Raw genomic sequence first — 23,937 nt, 5'->3', positions numbered from 1 at the left:
AGATCAGCATTAAACAAAGTGAGCTGCTTTGCAGCTGACTCTAAGCTTTTAAGAGCCCTTTGGAACAAGCCTAGATTCATAGGGGGGAAACTCCATTGACTTCCATTGACTTCCAAGTGATCAGGTGATTCGAGTGCTGTTAAGCTTTCATTCCTCAAGCCATTAATTTAAGAACACTCATACCGAGTTCAGTTGTACTGTCTTGGCAGTTTGAGGATTGTAGCCTTATTAATTTAAAATAGATGGTATATATTACTGCCTGCAATTAAAAATGCACACCTTTTAATTTTTCATCTATTAATTACTTCCAGCACTGAAACAGCTTGATACTTAGTGTTTTATATCTTATCTAGCCACGTAAAACTGCTGTGTCTATCACAAACAGTTGTATAAATGCCAGCTGTTGTAGCTCAATTCCTCTGTTGAATTTCATCTAAATTTTAGGGCCATTTCATATCTAAGTTGGAGAATAATCTCTGCATCTGACATATGGTCACTAGGTTTTGTAGGTTGATATGTGAAGCTCTGGGGAGTAAGTTGATGCTCAAGACATGTTCATTCTATTATATTTGAGCATAGGCTATCTTAGGACTTGTTTTATTTTCTTTAGCTGCAGTCATCAGATATACCTTGACTTTCCACACCTAAGCTTCTTGTTAATCTGGCTGTGTTCCACCATAAGACATTGCTAAACATCCTTCTTTGAACAAACAACCATTTTCTTTTTGGACAGCATCCTAGACAAATGGATTTAGTTCTCTGTCTAGATCCCTAGACAGAGTTCTCTGTCTAGATCCCTAGAGGGCCCTGAATTAGGTATCTTTCTCAATTCCCCCTTGAGTTTTGCAGTTTAATCAAAACCCCTGAATGTGGCTGAAAATCAAAAGAACTCTGCTTATTATATTATTTATAAAAAAATAAAAATGGATTTGTTATCCTGATTTTACAAAAGATTGTCCCTACCCAGTAGCCATTCATACGTCAAATAGAGTACTTTGGAATAAAGAGTGCTGGATTCAGCTAAATCCAGTCTAGCATAATCCAGTGCTAGCCAATGGGGCTCCCCCCTCCAATCTGGGGGGGGGGTCAGGAGAACACCCAGAACAGCATTGGGGGGGAGAGGAAAGGAGTGGCTGTTCCATCTGGCAAGCAGGAATGCTCACACTGATTGAATTATTGTCTTGGTGTGATGTTGAATTCCACCCACTATGTTGACAATCTATTGCTTGCCAAATTAGTCTGAGCTATAGTGTATATTTGATGAACGATTAAGAATGAGGTTTGATTTGAAAACCCATGTAGAATCTAGCCTTCAATATGGATAAGTGAGAGAAATAACGGTTTTTCAAGGACTTTGAAGTATTGCGTTTAGTTCTGCTGGCCATGGAATGTTCTGTAATAATTCTTACCTCAGTTAATACTTAATAAACATCAGTAGTTGTATAGCTGAAGATAATATATTTGGCATTACCTTTTGTCTGATTTTAGACAAATTATCTGGCTCCTGAGAGAGAATGTGTGGATTTAAACAATCTTGTCTTATCAGTAGTAGTAAGAACTAATGGTCATTACTAGATATTTCTTTTCTATTGGCTATTTTCTTTTCTTTCTTTTCTTGCAATTTCTTATCTAACCCTCAACAGTCTAAGGACATATAGATTAGATTGTTTGAGTTGCTTGAGTCTTAAGGATGTTAGATTTCACTTATAAAGTTTTGTTTTTATTTCTTATACTAGTCAATTTACACTATTTGACTTTGCATACCGGGTGAAGGAAAAAGACAGATTTTCACTTTTGCTCTACTTATATATGTGAATATTTTGCAAATTAGCAATCATTATTCCTGAAAGGAAAATCAACATTGAGTACAGAAAAATAAGTGCACGATCCAACTGAAATCAAGTGCTTGTTACTCTCATTAATATCATTGGCAGAGATTTAAGAAAGTACTTAACTCTCCCACTAAAATCAGAGGAACCATTTTTAAAAATTCAGACAAGTTCATCCCATAACCTTTTATTCATAATTGGATGTAGGTATTCCAATTTAGAATGTAAATATTCCTTCAGAAAGAATACTGGAGCAGCCGCAGGACAAAAAAAATGGTAAGGTCCTAAGTGCTATCCAATAAAGTCATACCTAGAGTAGACCCACTGAAATCAATGAACGTAATAGGCATTTAAGTCCATTGATTTCTCCTCTGAACATGTGACATAGCTGGATACTACTCAGTAGTTAAAACAGGAAACACAGAAAATCTTGTTCATACTCATTCACATACTGAAAATCCAAGAAAGATCACCAAGCTATTTTTAATGATAGATTAAATTTTCCCCCCATCTCAGAGTAATATTTTCCAGCATTCTAAGTGTGAGTGGCAGACCTTACGACGCACACTCATTCCACCACCGCATGTGTGTACATTGGTCAGGAGGTGCGAGCGTTGTCGGTAATCTGATAATAGTGCACTCACACTTACAAACTGAATGGTAATTGTCATTCTGGTGCAAGGTTTTTGACTGACTTTATGATGTGTTTTTAATCATTGCGGCCTGCTCTGGGATCATTTGGCAACGAAAGACAGGATATGAATTTTGTGATAAATAATACATGAAATCGAACATTATTATTATTATTTTTAAAAAGAGGATATATTAAAAAGGATCGTGCGAGAGACCTGTCTGTTGATGAAGAGCAAAACCAGTCTGTAAAAGATAGCATATTCAACTATTTATTCCTAACTTGGCTTACTTAAGTTTTATTCTGAAACATTGAACGTGAGTATATTTTTCGCTGATTTTGTCAACCCCCCCCCTTCTCATATGTTATCCCCGTGCAGGATGGATGGTCACAGTATCACTTTGTAGCCTCATCTTCAACGATAGAGAGGGATCGGCAAAGGCCGTACTCCTCATCGCGTACGCCCTCCATCTCTCCAGTGCGCATGTCTCCCAACAACCGTTCAGGTAAGCCCAAATTTATTAATAAGCTGGGAAGTAACCCATCACAAGGGAAGATCTTTCCAGTCTATATATGTTAACTTTCCCTGGATGTTCCATCTCTCCTGACAGCAAAACAATCAGGATAAACCACAAAATGGGTCACATTTGTCTTTAGGATTAGTACTAAGAGGTTTTTTTTCCGTTTTTTTTTCTTTTTGGGGGTTTGTGTGTTCTGAACCACAGGCCGAAATGAGGGCCTGAGAGAGTGGTTTGATGGAAGGATACCAAAGAGGGATGTCAAAAACTCCAGAACGGCCAGTTCTAGTGCTTTCTTAAAGAACGGTATAAACTTGTAACACAGACACCAGATGGACATCACAACAGTGATAGGTCATCACGACTTGTCTGCACGCGAGCAAGCATTCATGCATTTTATATATATATATATATATATATATATATATATATATATATATACACACACAAAGCAGCATGTGTCACTTCGGCCGAAACTTCCCTGAGCAGATGAGGGAATTGGTGGCAAATACCCAAGTCTACCCAAGCCCCCAAAGATAAGGATAACATCAAAACAAGCCAATTAGCATATATCAGAGTGAGTGAATGTAAACATATATGAGCTCATTGTTACAACTACCAATTAATTGTGGGCTTATCTTGACTACCAAGATGGCATTTGCAGAGCTTCTGGAACAGTTAAGCTTTGATTCAACACAGGAAAGTAGTTGAGCCAATAGATAATTTGACTTCAACCTTAGTAACTTTGCTTTAAATCTCTACTTAGCCATGTACTTGGTTAGATATTTGTACAGTGGTACCTCTGGTTAAGAACTTAATTTGTGCTGGAGGTCCGTTCTTAACCTGAAACTGTTCTTAACCTGAAGCACCACTTTAGCTAATGGGGCCTCCTGCTGCCGCTGTGCCGCCACTGCACAATTTCTGTTCTCATCCTGAAGCAAAGTTCTTAACCCGAGGTACTATTTCTGGGTTAGCAGAGTGTGTAACCTGAAGCGTATGTAACCTGAAGCGTATGTAACCCGAGGTACCACTGTAATTACAATTTTCCATGTTACTTGACTGTGAATGATGGGCATGGCAGCTTCACCTATGTCCTACCCAGCTTATCACTACTGAAGCTAGTGGGCATGCCAGCCCCCCAGGGAGCTCTGGAATAACAGCACTCTCAGATATCCCCAGGAGACAGGAGTTGGATATGACCACTGTGGGGAGCCTGAAATTATTCCCATGACTTTGAGCAAGCTCTGCTCCAGAAGGGATGTCCTACTCATGAATAAAGACTTGCTTGAAAATAGGATCTAATTGTGAGCAGAACAAGGAAGTCAATAACTGGGTGTAGCTAGATGGAGATAGAGATGATAGATGATAGATAAGAGGAAATGAAGAGCCACAATCTCTCCACAGCTTCACAAGAAAGATAACCCTGAAATACTGGGTGCCCCCAGGAGCTCTCTGGTTGCCCATAGATAGTCAGCAGGTATAAAGGGGTATGAGTTTCAAATGTTTTCCAACTCTTAATTTTAAAAAGCCTGCCAAATAAGGGCAGTGCCAAAGAATGCTCCAACTACCGTACAATTGCACTCATTTCACACACTAGCAAGGTTATGCTTGAAATTCTGCGAGGCAGGCTTAAGCAATATGTGGACTGAGAACTCCCAGAAGTGCAAGCTGGATTTTGAAGGGGCAGAGGAACCAGAGACCAAATTGCAATCATGCGCTGGATTATGGAGAAAGTTCCAGAAAAAAACTACTTCTGCTTCATTGACTGTGCAAAAGCATTTGACTGTGTCGACCACAGCAAACTATGGCAAATTCTTAAAGAAATGGGAGTGCCTGATCACCTCATCAGTCTCCTATGTGGGACAAGAAGCTACAGTTAGAACTGGATATGGAACAACTGATTAGTTCAAAATTGGGAAAGGAGTACGACAAGGCTGTATATTGTCTCCCTGCTTATTTAACTTATATACAGAATTAATCATGCAAAAGGCTGGACTGGATGAATTCCAAGCCAGAATTAAGATTGCCGGAAGAAATATCAACAACCTCAGATATGCAGATGACACAACCTTGATGGCAGAAAGTGAGGAGGAATTAAAGAACCTTTTAATGAGGGTGAAAGAGGAGAGCGCAAACTATGGTTTGAAGCTCAACATCAAAAAAAAACTAAGATCATGGCCACTGGGCCCATTACCTCCTGGCAAATAGAAAGGGAAGAAATGGAGCCAGTGAGAGATTTTGCTTTCTTGGGTTCCATAATCACTGCAGATGGTGACAGCAGTCACGAAAATAAAAGACGCCTGCTTCTTGGGAGAAAAGCAATGACAAACCTAGACAGCATCTTAAAAAGCAGAGACATCACCTTGCCAACAAAGGTCCGTATAGTTAAAGCCATGGTTTTCCCAGTAGTGATGGATCTACCATAAAGAAGGTAGACTGCCGACATGTTAGCAGTATGGAACTGGTTGGGGCTATTTATGAGTGTCACTTGGTTGAGAGAACTTGTGCACTTCATAGATACTCAGTTTTATTATTACAGCAGAAGGTCTTCTGCTCAGTAATAATTCACTTTTAACAAGAATGATGTAGATGGTGGTGCTGACGCTGACAGCTTTGCCATGAATTCATTCGCAATCACAAAGGCTTTTATTACTAGAGACATTGCCAAGGCCACCACAATAATGTGGCAGCTTTTTTCTTGTTAGTGGAATCAATGGAGAAAAATGCTGTTAGCATCCTTTAATAAAGGAGCTAACCTTGAGAGACCTTCCTTTATCTACCATATTCTGGTTAGATTTGGTGCCACTTAAGGATGTTTTTCATTGTGATGAACATTTGTTACAACAATTTACTCATTCCAGGCAATTTTATTCTCTCAAGTCTCCTAAGGGGGTAGGGGTAGATGTGGGGGAAGAGAGACATTTTAATAATTTTTAATGAAAACATCCTTGTTGAAAGGAAGGACAATTTTGTTATAATCCATGCCAATTAAGGGGAGGGGAGTCCTTCCTGAAATACTGTGCAAGGTAAAGCATTGTTCTTATTAATATAGAAAGGGTTTTTTAATTCATGTTCCTTTCTCTTTGTAGAGGGTGTTTGTTTGTCAAGTAGCTTCCAGTGTAAGAGAAAGAAAATACTGGTTTTTCCTTAGTGAAAAATTGCATGATTTAAATACTAGCTTCTTCTGGGGCATAGCTTAGGGGAGAGAATGAATGTTTCTGAGAACCACACAACTGGAACTCCTCATTTGAGAAGGAGATGCATTGCCCAAAGTCCTTCCAAAGCTAGAGAGATGTTTGTAAGGTACAGTAACTGTGGAAACGATTCTAGATCCCTTGAGTTAAGAGAGCTTGTCAGAAATTACAGGAAATGAAATAACCAGTCTATTGGTGATCTAGCTGTTTGACTACAATCTAATTTATAGCCTCTTACTAATTAATAGTAAGAGTGGTTTTACGTTTGTTGACATTGCAATGAATGGAGTCTCTTAAAACATACTTTAAAAAAAGGTAAAGGACCCCTGACAGTTAAGTCCAGTCACAAACGACTCTGGGGTTGCGGCGCTCATCTCGCTTTACTGGCGGAGGGCGCAGACGTTTGTCCGCAGAGTTTTTCCGGGTCATGTGGCCAGCATGACTAAGCCACTTCTGGCGAAACCAGAGCAGTACACGGAAACGCCATTTACCTTCCCGCTGTAGCAGTACCTATTTATCTACTTGCACTTTGACATGCTTTCGAACTGCTAGGTTGGCAGGAGCTGGGACCGAGCAATGGGAGCTCACCCCGTTGCAGGGATTTGAACCGCCAACCTTACGATCAGCAAGCCCTAGGCTCAGTGGTTTAGATCACAGCGCCACCCGTGTCCCAAAACATACTAATAATTTTCCTTATCTAAATAACAAAAGCAACACATTGTAAAGTATAGGACTTTATAGAAGAGTGGGGTAGGGAGTGGGAACAGAGTAAGACTGGAGAATTAGCTTTTGTTAGGTCTGTTGAGTTCTGTTTCCACACCAGCCCATTCAGACACCATGTCGCACAAATATATCCATATACAGAGTCTAGGGGCTCGGCTACCCTTCCACTTGATTGTATTTTCTAGGTGTGAGTCTGAGCTGTTTTCCCCTTGCCCCACTCCTTTCCAAGAGAAAACCTGCTCTTTAGCGATCAATCGGAACAAATGGCAGCCTAGGGAAAACTTGAATTGTTGTTTGCTCTGATTGAGCACTAGAGAGCTGTTTTCCCCAGGATGGGGAAGCAGCGGGACATGGGGATGTGTGGATAAGCACTCAGTGTCTAAATATATGCTCCTTTATGTTGTTGTCACCTATGAAAAGTCACCTTTCTACAGAGTGCCAGTATTTTGCACAATTGAAACTGCTGTTCTATCATTCCAGTGTTGGAGCACCAACCACTTTGCCATTGATAACTGCTTATGCTGCTCCTCTGTTAGGTTCCATAATATTCAGACATAATACAGCAATATAGACACATCCATTATTTCTTCAATACAGTATCGAGGTGAATAATGGCCACTGAGCTACCACGGCTGTCCTATTGCAGTGTCAGCAGGAATGGGGTGTTATTTGAACAAAATATAATGGCTGTCTTGGCCAGGGAAGAAAGAAAATGAACCCAAGTGTAGTGAATTAGGTTAACAGGAAAGTCGTATGATCACCTAGGCAGTCTAGTGCAGAAATGAGGATTGCAATTCTTAATTTCTCTTTACACCATGGAAGGGTAACCTGCGGTCCTCCAGACATTTTTTACTCCAACTTCTATCGGAAGAACAATCAGGAATTATGGGAGTTGTAGTCCCAGCAACATTTGGTGGGCCACAACTACCCTGTTCCTGCTTGTAGTTGCAGTTCATTATCATAGAATTCACATGATCCTTGGAGGCCAGCTCCCTGCTCAGTGTAGGATCTGAAGTGCCAGATGCAACAATAGCATGCCTGACAGCTGGCTGTCCAGCCTCCAGTGAAAGAGAGGTCACCACCTCCAAAGGTTGTCTGTTCCACTGTCAGACAGCTGCTGCCATCAGGAATTGTCTCCTAATGTTTGGTTGAAATCTGCTTCCCTGCAGTTTCTAGTCTTTCCCTCTGGAACAAGAGAGAACAAGTTGGTTCTGTCTTTTGCATGACAGCCCTTCAGATATTTGAAGGTCACTGTCATCCCTTAATCTTCTCTTCTCCAGGTTCAACATGCCAAGCTCAGTCAACCATTCCTCATAGGACCTTGTTTGCAGATCACATGACCCAGTTTGTTAGTCTCTCTCTTTAAATATGGTGCCCAGAACTGGACACAGTATTCCAAATGTGACCTGATCAATATGGAATAGAGCAGGCATAGGCAAACTTGGCCCTCCAGATGTTTTGGGACAACAACTCCAATCATCCCTGACCACTGGTCTTGTTAGCTTGGGATGATGGGAATTGCAGTCCCAAAACATCTGGAGGGCAGAGTTTGCCTATGCCTGGAATAGAGCTTAGCTATTTACCGTATTTTTTTGCACCATAACACTCACTTTTTTCCTCCTAGAAAGTAAGGGGAAATGTCTGTGTGTGTTATGGAGGGAATGCCTACAGGTGGCATGCCTACGGATTTTCCTCCTCTAAAAACTACGTGCGTGTTATGGTCGGGTGCGTGTTATAGAGCGAAAAATACGGCACTTTCCATGATCTGAATACTGTGCTTCTATTGATGCAGCCTAAAAATGTATTAGTAAAGGTAAAGGTACCCCTGCCCGAACGGGCCAGTCTTGACAGACTCTGGGGTTTGTGCGCCCATCTCACATCTATTGGCCGGGGGCCAGCGCTGTCCGGAGACACTTCCGGGTCACGTGGCCAGCGTGACAAAGCTGCATCTGGCGAGCCAGCGCAGCACACGGAACGCCGTTTACCTTCCCGCTGGTAAGCGGTACCTATTTATCTACTTGCACCCAGGGGTGCTTTCGAACTGCTAGGTTGGCAGGCGCTGGGACCGAGCAGCGGGAGCGCACCCCGCCGCGGGGATTCGAACCGCCGACCTGACGATCGGCAAGCCCTAGGCGCTGAGGCTTTAACCCACAGCGCCACCCGCGTCCCTCAAAAATGTATTAGCTTTTATTTATTTTTAGCAGCCGCATCACACTGCTGCTTCATGTATTCGGCTTCCGATCAACTAAGATGCCTAGATCCTTTTCACATGTATTACTGCCAAGCCAGGTTTCTCTCCCAGCCCCCCCCCCATCCTAAGATTCATCCAGCCCACATTTTACCACTTTATCAACAAGGATATCATGGGAGACCTTGTCAGATAGTTTGCTGAAATTCATTCCCATGATCTACCAGACTATCAAGCAGGGAAATATGGTTGGTCTTGCAAGATACATTCTTAATGACACAACTTCACACCACCCCAGTCCCAGGTCAAATAAATTCCCTCCGTTCCCTCCTGTCAAAGGGAGGAGGGAAATTTAAAAAATAGCCACTCTTGTATTGCTGATTACCCCATCCATGACACATGACCAAGCACAGGATGTGGTAGAACTCAGCTCCCAGTCAAGTAGTAAGTAATCACACACACAGAGTTCATAATTTGGATGACAAGGCACACAGCATTGGACTATGGGTCTCTGGCTCCACATACTGTGCACACTTGAAGCTTACAAGGGGGCAGGCTTTGTGAAAAAGGCACTGTGCGCACTTCGCATGAAACAGCCTGGTCTCACAACACACATGTAGGAACTTGAGCACGTTGCTAACGCTTGTCTACCTAGAACCCTAACAGGTATCTCACTTTGAGACTTCAGAAACAAGCACCCGACAGCAAACTTCAGTCCAGCAACTGAGACTGCCAGGGCAGAGCACCTCACAGAGGTAAGCAAAGGAAATGGAAAACTCATTCTTCAAAGTGCAGTTCCCATGACTTCCTCCCTCTCAAACACTTCATTGCCATACATTCCATAACCTACCTTGAAATAATGTGAATGCTTTGTCTTGTTTGAATGGTCTTTTCTAACACTCTTCCACTGCTCCCCAGATGGTGGGGAAGTCCTCATCATCACATGCCTACAATCTGCTTGTTGGCAAAAGTCTACTTCAGCCATTCCCACAGTTGGCCAAACCCTCACGCGCACATTTGTCTTACAGGATCACAGCCCAGGTGCAAGGAGGAGAGCAAGCTGTCATCAAGCATACAAAGTTTTATTGGACACCCCCCCTCCCAAAAGGAGAAAAAGTGAGTGGATTCACAGTCTCTGCAGTCTCTCCCCCACCGCCATGTCAGGTGGGCTACTGATGCATAACCACAGGCACTCCGTTGGCACCTCTCTCACTGCGAATGCATAAATCCTCACTGCGCATGCAGCCAGAGGAAGTGCCTGCTCCAGCTGCTGCCTCTTGCTCATTGTTCACTCTCTCTTTTGGTGTCCTCTCTGCAGGCTGCTCTCCCATGCACCCTGATCCACACGAACCAAAAGGGAGCCCAGTCTGACCAACAGCAGGAAGCAAGATGCTCCCAAGCGGTTCTCCTGTAGGGCTGCTGACCTACTTCCTTCCACCACCTTCATCCTCGCAGGCTCCATGACCGCCAATAGTGCAACAAGTGGCTTTCCTGATGTGGTCCGGGTGCCGTTAAGAGACTCGGCTGCAGCTGCTCTGCAAAGCCACTGTCCAAAGCACAGGAGCCCTGCTAGAGGGACTGGTTGGCAACCATACGCACTGCCTTCCATTTCAGGATCTCTTCTTGACGTCCAAGTGCTGCTCAATAAAGACTTTGACTCTACCATATGTATTGCTTCTTCATTGCGAGTGAGTGGCAGATGGGTCTCCTCGCTGACCCCAGCCTAATGGCATGCCTTCAGCAAGCTGCAGGATGGGTCTCTGAAGGCAGTAAGCTGGGAGTTGGAGGAGCTCAGCAGCCTCTCCTCTCCTCAGGTAATCTAGACTGTGAGGGGGTCACAAGGTGGGGTTGGTGCTGCTGTTAGGGTGTATAAGGCTGTATTTGAGGGTGTGCGGAGGGTGAGGGAGGGAGATTTAATCTTGTTGAGTGGCTAGCCTTGCCAGGTAAGGTGTGAGGCAACATGCTGTGGTGAAAGGGGGAGATTGATCACATGGGTTGCCAGTGGGAGGGCTGGTCTCATGCAGGAGCCATTCTATTGGCCCATGTAGTGCTCCCTCCTGATTGGTTTAGGTAAGCCATCGTGTTCTCCTCTCTCTGCTTTTCCTAGTATGGTGCTGAATTTTAAGCCTCTGTGTGTAAAATGTGAGCTGTCTCCTTCTGCAATACCTATGTTCATTGTGTCTGGGTGTTGGGGCAGGGGACAGAAATATGTGCCCTTTGATGCCTCTGGGTTTTGGGTGGGAGGATTGTTTGCTGCTGTGCTTGAGAGGTTAGGGAGCAGCTCTGTGGCATTTTGCAGTGTGGGTTTGAATCCCAGGAGCATCCTCTCTCTTGCCCCTGACATCACATTTTTAAGCAATGCCAAAGGTAAGTGAAAGCATCATTTCCCCCTTAGTGTACGCTTGGAATCCTTTCTGCCACTTCCCAACTCCATGCCCTATGGCAGTGATGGCCAAATTTGGCCCTCCAGCTGTTTTGGGACTACAACTCCTATCATCCCTAGCTAACAGAACCAGGGGTCAGGGATGATGGGAATTATGGTCCCAAAACAGCTGGAGGGCCAAGTTTGGCCATCACTGCCCTATGGAGTCACCCAGATGTGTGTCTGTGACCACCCTTGTTGCATGCCTGGTCCCTTCCTTTGGTTGCTTGCTTCTTTTGAACCCAAGGGTGGATTTCTGAGCCCTTGGTGCAGAAGGGATGTGTGTGATCTGTGCCCAGGAAATTATGTGTTGTGTGGGCTTTCATCCCTCACTGTTGTTTGTTGTGCTCGTGCGGAGCATATAAAACCCTGTTTAGAGGAATGCCTAAGGACTGACACTACCTGGGTTGTTGCTGGCTCTGCCACTGAAGGCATGAGAATGCTGTGCTTTCATTGTGTGTGCTACAGAGGCACCCCACTGTCATGCATTCGTTGGCTGGATTTGTGTCTAGCAGGCTCCCCACGCAGAAATTTACTGCTCAGCTCATGGAGAGAGAGAGAGATACGTGGAGGAAATGTTATGGACCCACGGGGGCAGGATTTGGATGTGCACCCCCATTGTCCCTCACACAATTTGCACTGCATGGAGGTGATGGGACCCCAAATAGGGCTAAAGTAAGTCTCTGTTGTCAAAAAATGGTTAAAATATTGAAGAACACAATTGCTTTTCCAAATGGGTGAAGCAAATGACCCAGAATGACAGTGAGGAAGGGAGGTTCATAATTTAATTAATTGTGTGTTACACTATTGGCTTCGTGCAAGCTTGCAAATTTAGCTAGAGATTGGGATATTTGGGTGGCTTGGGGTTAAGTATCACAGGATAATAGAGAGTCTGCACTGGGATGTTACTTGTTTTCATAACTTGATAAACATAAAGAAATTTAAAAAGTATTTATTCCTACAGCAAGCAATAACTGTTTAAGGTAAAGGTAAAGGTACCCCTGCCCGTACGGGCCAGTCGTGTCCGACTCTAGGGTTGTGCGCCCATCTCACTTAAGAGGCCGGCGGCCAGCGCTGTCCGGAGACACTTCCGGGTCACGTGGCCAGTGTGACGAAGCTGCTCTGGCGAGCCTGCACCAGCGCAGCACACGGAAACGCCATTTACCTTCCCGCTATAAAGCGGTACCTATTTATCTACTTGCACTTAGGGGTGCTTTCGAACTGCTAGGTGGGCAGGAGCTGGGACCGAAAGACGGGAGCTCACCCCGCCGCGGGGATTCGAACCGCCGACCATACGATCAACAAGTCCTAGGCACTGAGGTTTTACCCACAGCGCCACCCGCGTCCCTAACTGTCTCTAACTAAAATAACTGTTTACATTTACTTTATTGCTGAGAGAGTTCATAATTTCAGTAACAGAGGAAACTGTGACGTCTCCAGCCATGCTCTGACTTGGGGATTGTCTCCTGTAAAGCAGTCAAGCTATTTACAGTGCAGGGAGGTGGTCTCTGTCCAGTTCTGTTTATTATTACATTTACTAGTTTCAGCCATGTGCCTTTTGGTGTAATTAGCGGTCCCTTTTCAGAGGGGTCAGAAAGGGGGGGGGTATTCCCAAACAGATACTACTAGCTTCATTTATGCGCGCTATGGTATAATCATTGTCTTTGGGGAGGGGAGGCACCGCCTCCTAAATAAATGTCCAGCAGTTGTGCATAAGATTGACACAACTTCTGTACGATGTCTAGATAGCCTTTTTCTTGGTATCTTATGTATAGGTATTTGAATACACTGAATTCCAGACTCCTTGAGCGACAATTGTTAAATTTAACTGCTTTTTTTTTTTTTTGCCCAGATGCTTCAGGTTTTCAAATAAAATCTGGTTGCTTCACATGAGCTAAACGATTCCAGCCTTTCTATCAAAACAGATTACCCTTAATGTAGATGCATATAAGGTTATTGTTAAGTAGTCGAAGTAGCAGCATTCCTAAGAATTTGTGCCTGTTTATGTATTTACACCAGCGGTAGGTTTTGTGTGATGAGAGAGGTTAAAAATCCAAATTTGTTTTTGTTTGCTAGCAAGTGCCCCAGCCTCACCTCGGGAAATGATCACTTTAAAAGAAAGAAAAACAGACTACGAGTCAACCGGGACAAATGCTACTTATGGAAATAAAGGAGAGCACACTTCTAGGAAAGACGCAATGACAGGTGAGGCAGATGTTGTCGCATGTTATACATTCAAAAACAATTGAAGCAAAAGTATTGCATATACCTGTATGCAACACATTTGTAGGCTTTAAGGTTTGCGGAGCATCTTTAGAGTTCTTCCCAAATGTAGATGTGTATTTGTATTGTTTATCATTATGCTGCGATCTGAGCTCCAGCTGACATTTCCTTGTACTTGTGATATTACTAGTGGCCATAAATTGAGCCTGTATATTTTGTATGTGTCGTACTTTTAAACAGGTCTGTATTGTAGCTGCAAGCAATAAAGCATTGCTGAGTTAGATAGGAAATTGTGATTTCTGTCCCTGCAGCATAATGTTTAATTCAGTGATAAAGCTTCGTATAGGAGAGAAGCTTGCATTCTAATAGTATTTTTTCTTCCATGGGGAAAAGAGGTTTTATCTGGTTTTATAACAACATTACCCCCCCCCCCAAACAGAAGGGCAGAGACGTGACTTGCACTACACATTTTGGCTTTGTGGTGTAACCCTAGGTGAGCACATGTCGTGATCTCTAGCTATAGCTTTTACATGAATATCACATGGCTTAGCAGAAATTGGAATAACCACGCATCAGATGAATAATCACCAGGACTTCATTTATATCTTTTTATCTGTTTTATCCTTAGGGATTAATTTTTTTTCTACTCTCCTTTGGCACACCTCAGTGAAAAATATCTCGTTCCTCCAAAGCCTTGAGGAATCAGCTTAATTATTCATTGGTGTTAGTTACTGGATATTTAAGACCTGGATGTTTGTGTTGCTTTCTGAAAGAGCTGCCACTCCTCTCAGGCGGAGGCCAGATTATTCTGGGCAGAGCAGGCAGGATCTGGCCCATGGAGCCAGAAAGCTTCTGCACCCCAACCTTGAGGAATGTTTTGTGTCTCCTCCCCACACACCCATTTTAACTAGGGGGCTGTGAGGGGAGGCAATAAAGTGCATTAGTGGATTTGGGGGGAAACTATCTCACCCAAGCCTGCTGTTGGGAACTGTTGCCTACATTTGGCCCTTTCTGCCAGTTGTGGGAAATGGTTGGCAAAATAAATAAATACTGTATTTTTTGCTCCATAAGACTCACTTTTTCCCTCCTAAAAAGTAGGGGGAAATGTCTGTGCGTCTTATGGAGCGAATGCAGGCTGCGCAGCTATCCCAGAAGCCAGAACAGCAAGAGGGATTGCTGCTTTCACTGCGCAGCGATCCCTCTTGCTGTTCGGGCTTCTGAGATTCAGAATATTTTTTTTCTTGTTTTCCTCCTCCCAAAACTAGGTGTGCCTTGTGGTCTGGTGCGTCTTATAGAGCAAAAAATACGGTAACTTGAAAGGGAGAGAGACTGTAGGCTTGTCCACTCATTCTGGTTATGCCCCACCCATCCAACTCAGATTTGGGCTTAGACAGAGAACAAACTTACTACATGCTAAAAATGAAATTATTGTCCAAATGCACACACAAGAGGGAGGCATCAGCCGACTTGACTGAATCCTGAACAGGGACACTTGTGAAGAGGACATCTTAAGAGGCCCTGGGCATGTTGACTAGTCCTGTAATTTGGGAGGATTTAAAACCATGCAACTGCAGGTGGCTAAAGGTAGCTGTGACCAATCTGCCTTGGCCTCAGCTTGGTGACATTCTCCCCTCTCAGCACCTACCCATCTGCCAAGCTAAGCACTTGCTGGGCTTGTGCTGCTATCATGCCGAAGCATCTGTCCAGTTGTGACACCTTGCATGGTGGCGGCTCACCTTCCATTCCCCACTACAGGCACAATTTTATCTTTGTAGCAAGTCCCTACATTAACCAAAAGTTTAAGCAGAAGGCAACAGAGAGGTGGAAATGGGTTGTTGCCGCTTCCCTGGACATGTTTGGTTGTGCACAGAACCTGTTTAAACTTAGAGCTGTTCACTTTTCACTTTATTGAAATGGCTGTCGAAGTAAGCTCTCTTCCCCTTCATTTCCACATTTGCCCCCTGGGTGTGAAACATACAAGCATGGTGAGGTGGAGGGAACTTTGGCTACCCAGAGAACAGGTGGGAAATTGTATGTATAAATATTAACAAAAGTAAATAATAAGCATTCGTAATGTTTAATTCCAGAGGTGGTAAACCACAGGCCATATCAGGCGCGCTAGGCCGTTTTAAATGGCCTTCCATCACAGCACTGGGCTTGGAGGAAAATAATGGAAAGAAGATTCCTTTGCCTCCTGGCATCACTGCAGCTTCAAAAAGTCAGGATGCTTGGAGGGTCAGGGGGGGAGATCCAAGGGAATTTGCAGGAGAGGCTGCACAGATGCAGAAAGAGACCAAAGGGCGGGGGGGGGGGAAGGATTGAGAGTGAGTGTAAGAAGGGCTGCAAGGGAAGTCAGAGGGAAGAGAATAAATTCTGGGTTGGCAAGCCCAATGGCAATCTACCTAGGAAAGAATGGAAAATAGCATAGGATGATAGGAGAAACCCTACATTACAGAAAAGGAACTAGACAGTGGAACCCAGGGGTGAGAAAGGATCCCAAACTCTAGTGGTACGGATCCCATCTGGCTCTTTCTTAATTTTTTAAGAATTCCTCCATCACAGCATTGGACTTGAAATCTACAGAACCTCTAGACTTCCTTTCCTTGTTGAGGTTCTGAATGGTACCAGGAATCGGGAGCTGCGGCCATTCTAAACGTCTCATTCAACAGCAATTCTGTTCCATTGAGGATCTAACACAATTTGCTACCACTGATCGCCAAATCCTTCAGGTTTTCACCAGGATTTCAGCTAACGCAGCCAAAAGATGAAACAAAATGGACAAAAGCTATGTCATAGCCAGCATGGGATCCTTCGCTCCTCACTAGATTCTGATCCATCAAGAATCCGTGACCAGCTGAAAGGCAGCTTCCACATTCCGACAAGGTATTGTGCTTTTAGTGTTGGATTGTAGTGTTTGAGACCAAGGTCGTCACTTCACACATTTACTCATGGCCAATTCCAGTATCTGTATAATGCAACATTAGCACGTTCACACTTCACATTAAAATGTTCCCCCCAAAACTTAACCTGTGAAGCAGGCCTAATGTTGGACTTAGCTGACATTTGTGCTTTGTCTCTAAAGTTCATGCCTGGATTTTGGAGGACAGGCGAGACATGCTCGCTTGTCAGGATCTAATTTGGTAACACAGAAGGCCATACAAATATATTAATACTTTATAGGAGCTGCAGCACATTCAAGCTTATTTGAAACTCCCTACCTACAGATTATCAACCAGGCGCCTTCACTGTATTCTTTTTGCTGCCTGTTAGAAATGCCATTGTGAATTTTAATCTTAACTTTTTCTCTGTTTTAATGGCATCAATAAAAATTTACATCTTTTTGTAAACTCTTTAAGGGCTTTTTTATTACACTCAAACAGTGTATAAATTTCATGCAATTAAAAAAATATTAAGCAAGCTCTAGTAAAGGCAAAAAAAGTTTATTGCACTTTATCTACTCTGTCTTTTTCATCTTGGCTGCTACACCAGTGCTTTTTCATACATATTTGACCACCAACCCCTTCTCCCCTCTGCCCCATTTTGCCTGCAATTTTCTCTCTGCCTCCTCTACACTCGCTTGTTTTAATTGGGCACAAATATACAGAGGCAATATCCTCATTGCTGCCCTGTCATATTCAGCACACCATGAGCGATAAGCTTAGACAACAAAGCCAAAAAATAATTGATCTACAACAGTTTGCATTATCTGATTGACAACAGAGATCACAAGTCTTATTTGCTTTTTCAGGTTACCTCATCTGAGCTCGGAGCACGTTGCTACCACATCAAATGAAGCCTCGTCTGAAGAGAAAGGGAAGAATAAATGAAAGAAAAACATATTCTCTTTGTGTATGAAATGTATACATCACCTTGAAAAAGAACCTCAACAGGCATGAAAACAAAACAGGCTTAGCCAATCTTAACAACAATTCAATAAAACATACTACAAAATTGCAGCTTTGTGGGCCTTTTTTTTTTAAAACTCCCCCTGGCCAGATATTGTACAAAGGTCTTCTTTCAGATTGCGTTGCATGTACAGATATATGTTTTCCAATAGCATAAAGATATCAAACACATGTGCACATATCCTGCCTCTGAATAAGTGCTTAAGTGCTAGCAGGGAAGGGAGATGATGGAAGAAAGCAGCAGCAAGAATTCCTATTGGAATGAGCCTATTACTCCCAGGTAATACTCCTAGTAGAATGAGCCTATTATTCCCAGACACTTGAAGGAATCTGAACTAAAGAGTGGGACGAGAACCCTGAGTTTTCCATTTCATCCCCACTAGTAACAAGATTTGGTTCCAATACTGTATCTATTATGTGTTCAGATATACAGCCTCTCCCATGTCACCAGACCTATTATTATTAATTATTTATTATTATTATTATTATTATTATTATTATTATTATTATTATTATTATTATTCAGCTTCACTTGGCAATCTCTATTATCAAGTGCCTCCTTACAAAAATCAAAACTACAACACCCTTGTTCGATTTTTTTTAAAAAAGAGCTTTTTGATTGAGCTACTTGATGCCACCTCACTCCAAATTTCTAAGCACCCACATAAAGTGGCCTCGCAAAGGAGGAGGAAGAATGAACCCAGCGTGACTTCCATATAAAGATCTCAGAAAGCTAACAAGCAGCTAATGTCACACTTGTCTGACTTTGCCACAAGGAACAACCAGGACCCATTCAGCGAAGGAATAGTCTGGCCACATTGGTAACCTCAAGCTTGGACTACTGTAATGTGCTGCCCTTGACATTGGTCTGGAAACCGCAGCTGCTGCAAAATGCAACGGCTGTGCTACTCACTGGGGTGCTTTACTACATGCATGCTGCAACACTTTTAAATTGCACTGCTTGCCAGCTACTGAACCATGTTCAAGGTTTGGGTTTTGACTTACAAAGCCCTGAAGCACTTGGAATGAGGCTGCCTACAAGAGTGCATTCTTCCCTACTGCCCTCTTAGGATCATTGTGTTCCTCTGCTAAGGCTTTCCTAAACAATCGCAACCTTGGTGTTTATAAGTGATTCACATGCTATTTTAAAAGCCAAGTTCTATATGGCCACAAGTGGTTTGTTTACATGCAAAATGGCGAATTTGCAGTTTAGACTATGATATGCTATGATGTTCCTGACTCTTGGGTTTCAATCCTACTGGAGATAATGAGCCATTAGGGGGTAATGAACGCCACATGCTATAATTATCTGTTCTGTGAACAAATATAGATAGCCTGTAGCTCTTGACAATCAAATTCATTGAGTGACTCCATGTTCTGGTGTTTTAATGGGAGAAAAATCCCTTCTGTCATAGCGTATTGATTATTTTATACATCTCTGTCGTTTCCCCTTTTAGTGCCCTTTTCCTAAACTAATAATCCCCAAGATGTTTTGCCTTTCTTCACAAGGAAATGCTCCAAAACCTTCATCATCTTAATTCACCTTTTCTGTGACTGCTCCAGTCCTGCAATAACCTAACTGAAATGGGGCCATCACCAGAACTGTGTACAGCGTTTTCAATGTGCCTGCATAACTGATTGCTAAGAAATGCATTATGATGCTTGCCTCTTTAAACCACGAATTACCCTTTTCACTTGCTACTAGCGGGCTTTCTGTTTGGTAACACAATTCCCTTTTCTCTCCCCCCCCCCCTTCTCATCTTCAGCTCAGAACACTGGAATCTCTACTTTGTACAGAAATTCTTATGGTGCACCTGCTGAAGATATTAAACACAACCAGGTATGTGGCCAGAGCAATTAATTGGTTTTTGAGCCATAACAGAACATAAAGAAAATATGAGTTGTGGGGAGGACATTATTGTGAAACTGTTGCCAAACTCTTGCTTTATTTATTTTTCACATTAAATTTATTTTTCAAATTTTATTTTTCAAATTAAAGTGATGGCCTAAATGCTCATGATTTTCATACAGTGTAATTCGAAAATATAGAATCAAAGCCATTTGAAAATAATATAGAATCAATACGATAAACTTAGTATTATACTAGTTCCAGCACAGGAATGAGGGCATAATAATGATGTGGTCTTTAACGGTAAGGAAAGCAAAGTTCAATTATTCCTACCTTTGTCTCTATCACCACCACTCCAGCAGTGTTCCTGCAAGAAGGAAATATATAATCACTTTTTCCAATCAAAGTTTGTATAAAACTATCTGATAGCAATTGTTAATTGTTAATGCTTTTCGGGGAGGGGTATTAACATTATGCATGCAAGGATTCTATAGGATTCATAATATATGAAGAACAGTTCTCTGCTTCACATTTCTTAACTATTCCCATCTAATAATAATAAATTTTATTTATACCCTGCCCTCCCCGGCCAGAGCCCGGCTCATGGCGGCTAACACCAGTAAAATTACAATAAAAACATAATTGGGGGGGCAATTTAAAATACAGGTTAAAATGCAGCCTCATTTTAAAAGTAGCCCATAGATCAAAACCATAAGGGGAGGGAAAAACACAAGGGTCAGACTGAGTCCACACCAAAGGCCAGGCAGAACAGCTCTGTGTTGCAGGCCCTGTGGAAAGAAGTCCCACAGGGCCTTAGTCTCTTGTGACAGAGCGTTCCACCAAGTCGGGGCCAGTACTGAAAGGCCCTGGCCCTAGTTGAGACCAATCTAGCCCTGGGAAATGCCAACATTTACTGGTCAAATATGGAAATGAGAGTAGAATTTGGCAGTTGCTGAAGACCATGTTCTTTTTGAGCAGCATCAGTAAATGTCACAAATATCTGTGTTATGATGCTTGTTTTGGAAATTTACCAATCTGCCATCATAAAAATTAAGTAAATGTCATCTTAAGGCTAAGGAAAAAGGATTACATCTGGTCAATATAATTTAGCCTTGAGATGTATTAGTAAATGTCAGGATGCCCTGCCAAAACTTGAAGAATTTCTGGTTAATGGTGTTCTGACATTTTCTGTAACAAAAATATAGGAAAAGAAGATGGCTTCTCTTCTGCTGCTGTTTCATTGGGCCTTGCTAACGGGAGGAGCTGTGGTCTGGATGACACATGACAATTAGCCATGATTTGTTTGAAAACTAGCTGGGGTGGTTTTTGTTGTTGTTGTTGTTGTTTTTGCCAACAAACCACAGTGTGAGCCCCTAGCTTACAGGTCATGGTTTGTTTTACCATGGTTTGGCATTATGTTTGAATTCAACAACCTTGCTGGGCCACCTCACCCCAGACATTTGGCAGAGACACGAGAAGAGCAACTGGGAAACAAACCACTAGTTGCAGGAACAAGCTATGAGTTGTTTGCAACTCACGCCTTGCTGAGCAAACCTTGGTTTGAAGGTAGTAGATTATACAGGAGATAATCCAAATATGTAAGGTCTGAACAGGAGCAAAATACTATGGTTTAAAGGGCCAAAGGGAGGGTGTGATCAGGGTCGACGGTCAGGTTCCAGAGAAGATAGTAGGACAAAGCAGTGTCTACTTGGCTACTTAAGCAAGAAGTTGCTCAGACTGAGGGAGCAAGGCTTGTGCAACAATTATAGAGAGAGAGCCCTTGGTCTGGCTAGGCTGAAGTGCAATCTCTGGCCATTATATGGGTGACACCGCAGTTCAACAGAGGTCAGTCCAATGATTCCTCCTGCCTGTGCTGCATTGGACTTGCAGCATCTTACACAGCAGTGCAGACAGAGTGCACATTTTCAATCCAGTTTGTTTTTCTGGCATTCTGTGTGGAATGAACTATATTTTACCCCAGTCAAACACCAAAAAGTATCCTTACCTCTGGACTGCACTCTGTTAAACGTCTTAGACCAAAAGAGCTTCTCAAAATTGAAGCCTGGGGAAAAAAATAACAGTTATTATTATTAGACATTTATTTGTATGCCATTTTTTGTTCCTAAAGTCCCCAAACCCAAGGGCAACGAATTAAATTGCATCTGCACAAAAATACATTAAAACAATATAATACCATCAATCATACCAGCAGTATAGATCAGCAGGATCATGAGATCAGGGGATACATCTGTTGTCATTAAAAGCAGAGCAAAAAAGAAGTGTCTTTTGTGTCTGCTGAAAAGAAGGGATCACGTTTGTGTGTCAGTGTGCCTGCTTCTGGAGTTCTTTAGTAAGTACTCAGGACTCAAAAGTTCAATACATTGACGCTTTGGGTTATGAACTCCACAAACCCGGAAGTAGGTGTCCCAGGTTGCGAACTTTGCCCCGAACGCAATCCGCTTCCGGGGCCGCGGGAGACCTATGTAGGAATTGCATGCCTAAAAACGCTTCAGGTTAAGAACGGACGTCCAGAACGAATTAAGTTTGCAACCCGAGGTACCACTGTAATTTCAATTAGCTTTCTGCCTGAATATGTGAGGCAGGAAGCACAATGTAGGAAGTTAGCTCCTTGTCATCTTGCTGAGCTTCTTCCAATTTAATACTTTGAAAACTATTGGTAGTTTATTTCTCATGCTGCTTTAACTGGAGCTTGGAAGATACAGCAGAAAAGTGCCTGGGAAAGGGAATCAGATTTAAGCTATGTACCGTGAGACATTTCCGAAGCCTTTTTCTTCCATTCTTTCTCTGGTTTGCAGATGTAACCACAGTCCCAAAAAGCTTGGCGACCCTTGCAGCAGACCCTTTGCTCTTTAACCGTCTCTTGAAGCAAAACGTCTGTTAGGAGCAGTAATCAATGCAAGTGCAAGGCAGTCCATTTAGGAAGATCAAGCAAAACAGTGCAATTAATTCGGGGGGTGGGAGCCTAAGAGATTATGAATGCAGCTGCTGAAATGTTGGAAGCATTCATACTGCCAGCCCTAATAAGCATCGTTAAAGTTATCTTCCTTCCTAAATGATAGCTTGATTCCCATCGCAGCACTAATACCTAACAAGCTGAGGCTTATTGTTCTGTTGATAGGTCTCAACACAGCCAGTTCCACAGGAGCCCACTAGAAAAGATTATGAACCATATCAGCCATTTCAGAATTCAACAAGAAACTATGACGAGTCCTTCTTTGAGGACCAAGTACATCACCGTCCTCCTGCAAGCGAGTACAATATGCATCTGGGACTTAAGTCCACCGGGAACTACGTCGACTTCTACTCGGCTGCTCGGCCCTACAGTGAACTCAATTACGAAACAAGCCACTATCCTGCATCTCCGGATTCCTGGGTTTGAGATTTGGGCAAGGAAAAAAACAAAAACAAAACGGCTCCGGGAACTGTGCATGTGCATGCATACCACAAGACATTCTTTTCCTGCAAATTTAGTTTGTTAAAAGCCTGTTCCATAGGAAGGCCCTGATAACCAAGTGTGGAAAACTTTTAAGATGCTTTTAGATGGCTAAACGATTTGGACATTAAGCACGGGAGTGTCATTAGAAAGGGGGGAAATGTATATGTATTTCTGTATCTATATAATCCCGTCTCTCTATATATATAGATATAGAAATATATTGTGGGGAGGGGGGCAGCTTTGCGGTTGGCCCTTGTATGTAGAGTGTAAAACAAATAGTGCTGTATATTGAATGTGGCTGAAGGAAAGAGGGGAAGGTGCAACAGCCGACGTAGGACCAGAGTTAAGCACAAGAAAATGAATAGTTTACAAAACCTTAAGGGGGACAGCTTCTCACACTTTGTTTCCTCTCCTCATCCATTGTGAATCTAGGCTTCAAGTTGCATTTGAGGTTTCCTCTGTACAGCAAGATGTTTCTTGCCTTTTGTTAATGCATTGTTGCAAAGTATTTGATGTACATTACAGATTTAAGAGAGAGAGAGAGAGAGCGAGAGAGAGAAGTGCATTGTGTATATTACACCAATGCCACAGTGTTTCTTCATCTATGGTTCTAAATATTGCTTCAATTTCAAAACTTTGAAATATGTATGAATTTCCAGGGGGGGAGAGGGGTTGTTTTTTTCTTTCTTCCTTCCTTTCTTTCTTCCTTTTCTTTTCCCCAGTGCGTTTTAACAAAACAAAAAAAAACAACCAACGGAATATTTAGCAGTATTGTTCGTTCTGATATGTGAATTTGTTTGTGGCAACTAAAAAAAAAAAAAGGCATTCAGCAGTTTCTGACAATTAACATTCATCATTCCACACTCCTTGTCAACGAAGTGCTTTTTCACTGCCTAAAATTTTAGATGTAGATATTTGAAATAGATTTTTTCATTTATACCAGTTTTCTTTATGATGATACAGTGTTAAAAAGAAAATAAATTACAATTGATCTGTCA

The 23,937-nt window shown here is 42.6% G+C and overlaps 1 protein-coding gene across 1 annotated transcript in view; it reads left to right on the top strand.

Annotated features, from left to right (window-relative positions):
- Positions 1-23,937, top strand: part of CTNND2 (catenin delta 2) — a 552,484-nt gene extending 528,547 nt beyond the window's left edge. The window contains exons 20-23 of the mRNA XM_081206065.1: positions 2,840-2,966; positions 13,582-13,710; positions 19,400-19,473; positions 22,622-23,937. Coding sequence (XP_081062191.1) covers positions 2,840-2,966; positions 13,582-13,710; positions 19,400-19,473; positions 22,622-22,882 — 591 coding nt within the window. The 3' untranslated portion in view covers positions 22,883-23,937. The remainder of the gene's footprint in view (positions 1-2,839; positions 2,967-13,581; positions 13,711-19,399; positions 19,474-22,621) is intronic.

Source organism: Podarcis bocagei, assembly GCF_964188305.1.
Source record: "Podarcis bocagei genome assembly, chromosome: 8".
Taxonomy (NCBI): Eukaryota; Metazoa; Chordata; class Lepidosauria; order Squamata; family Lacertidae; genus Podarcis; species Podarcis bocagei.
The sequence above is the reverse complement of the archived record's forward strand: the minus strand, read 5'-3'. Positions and strand labels throughout refer to the sequence as shown.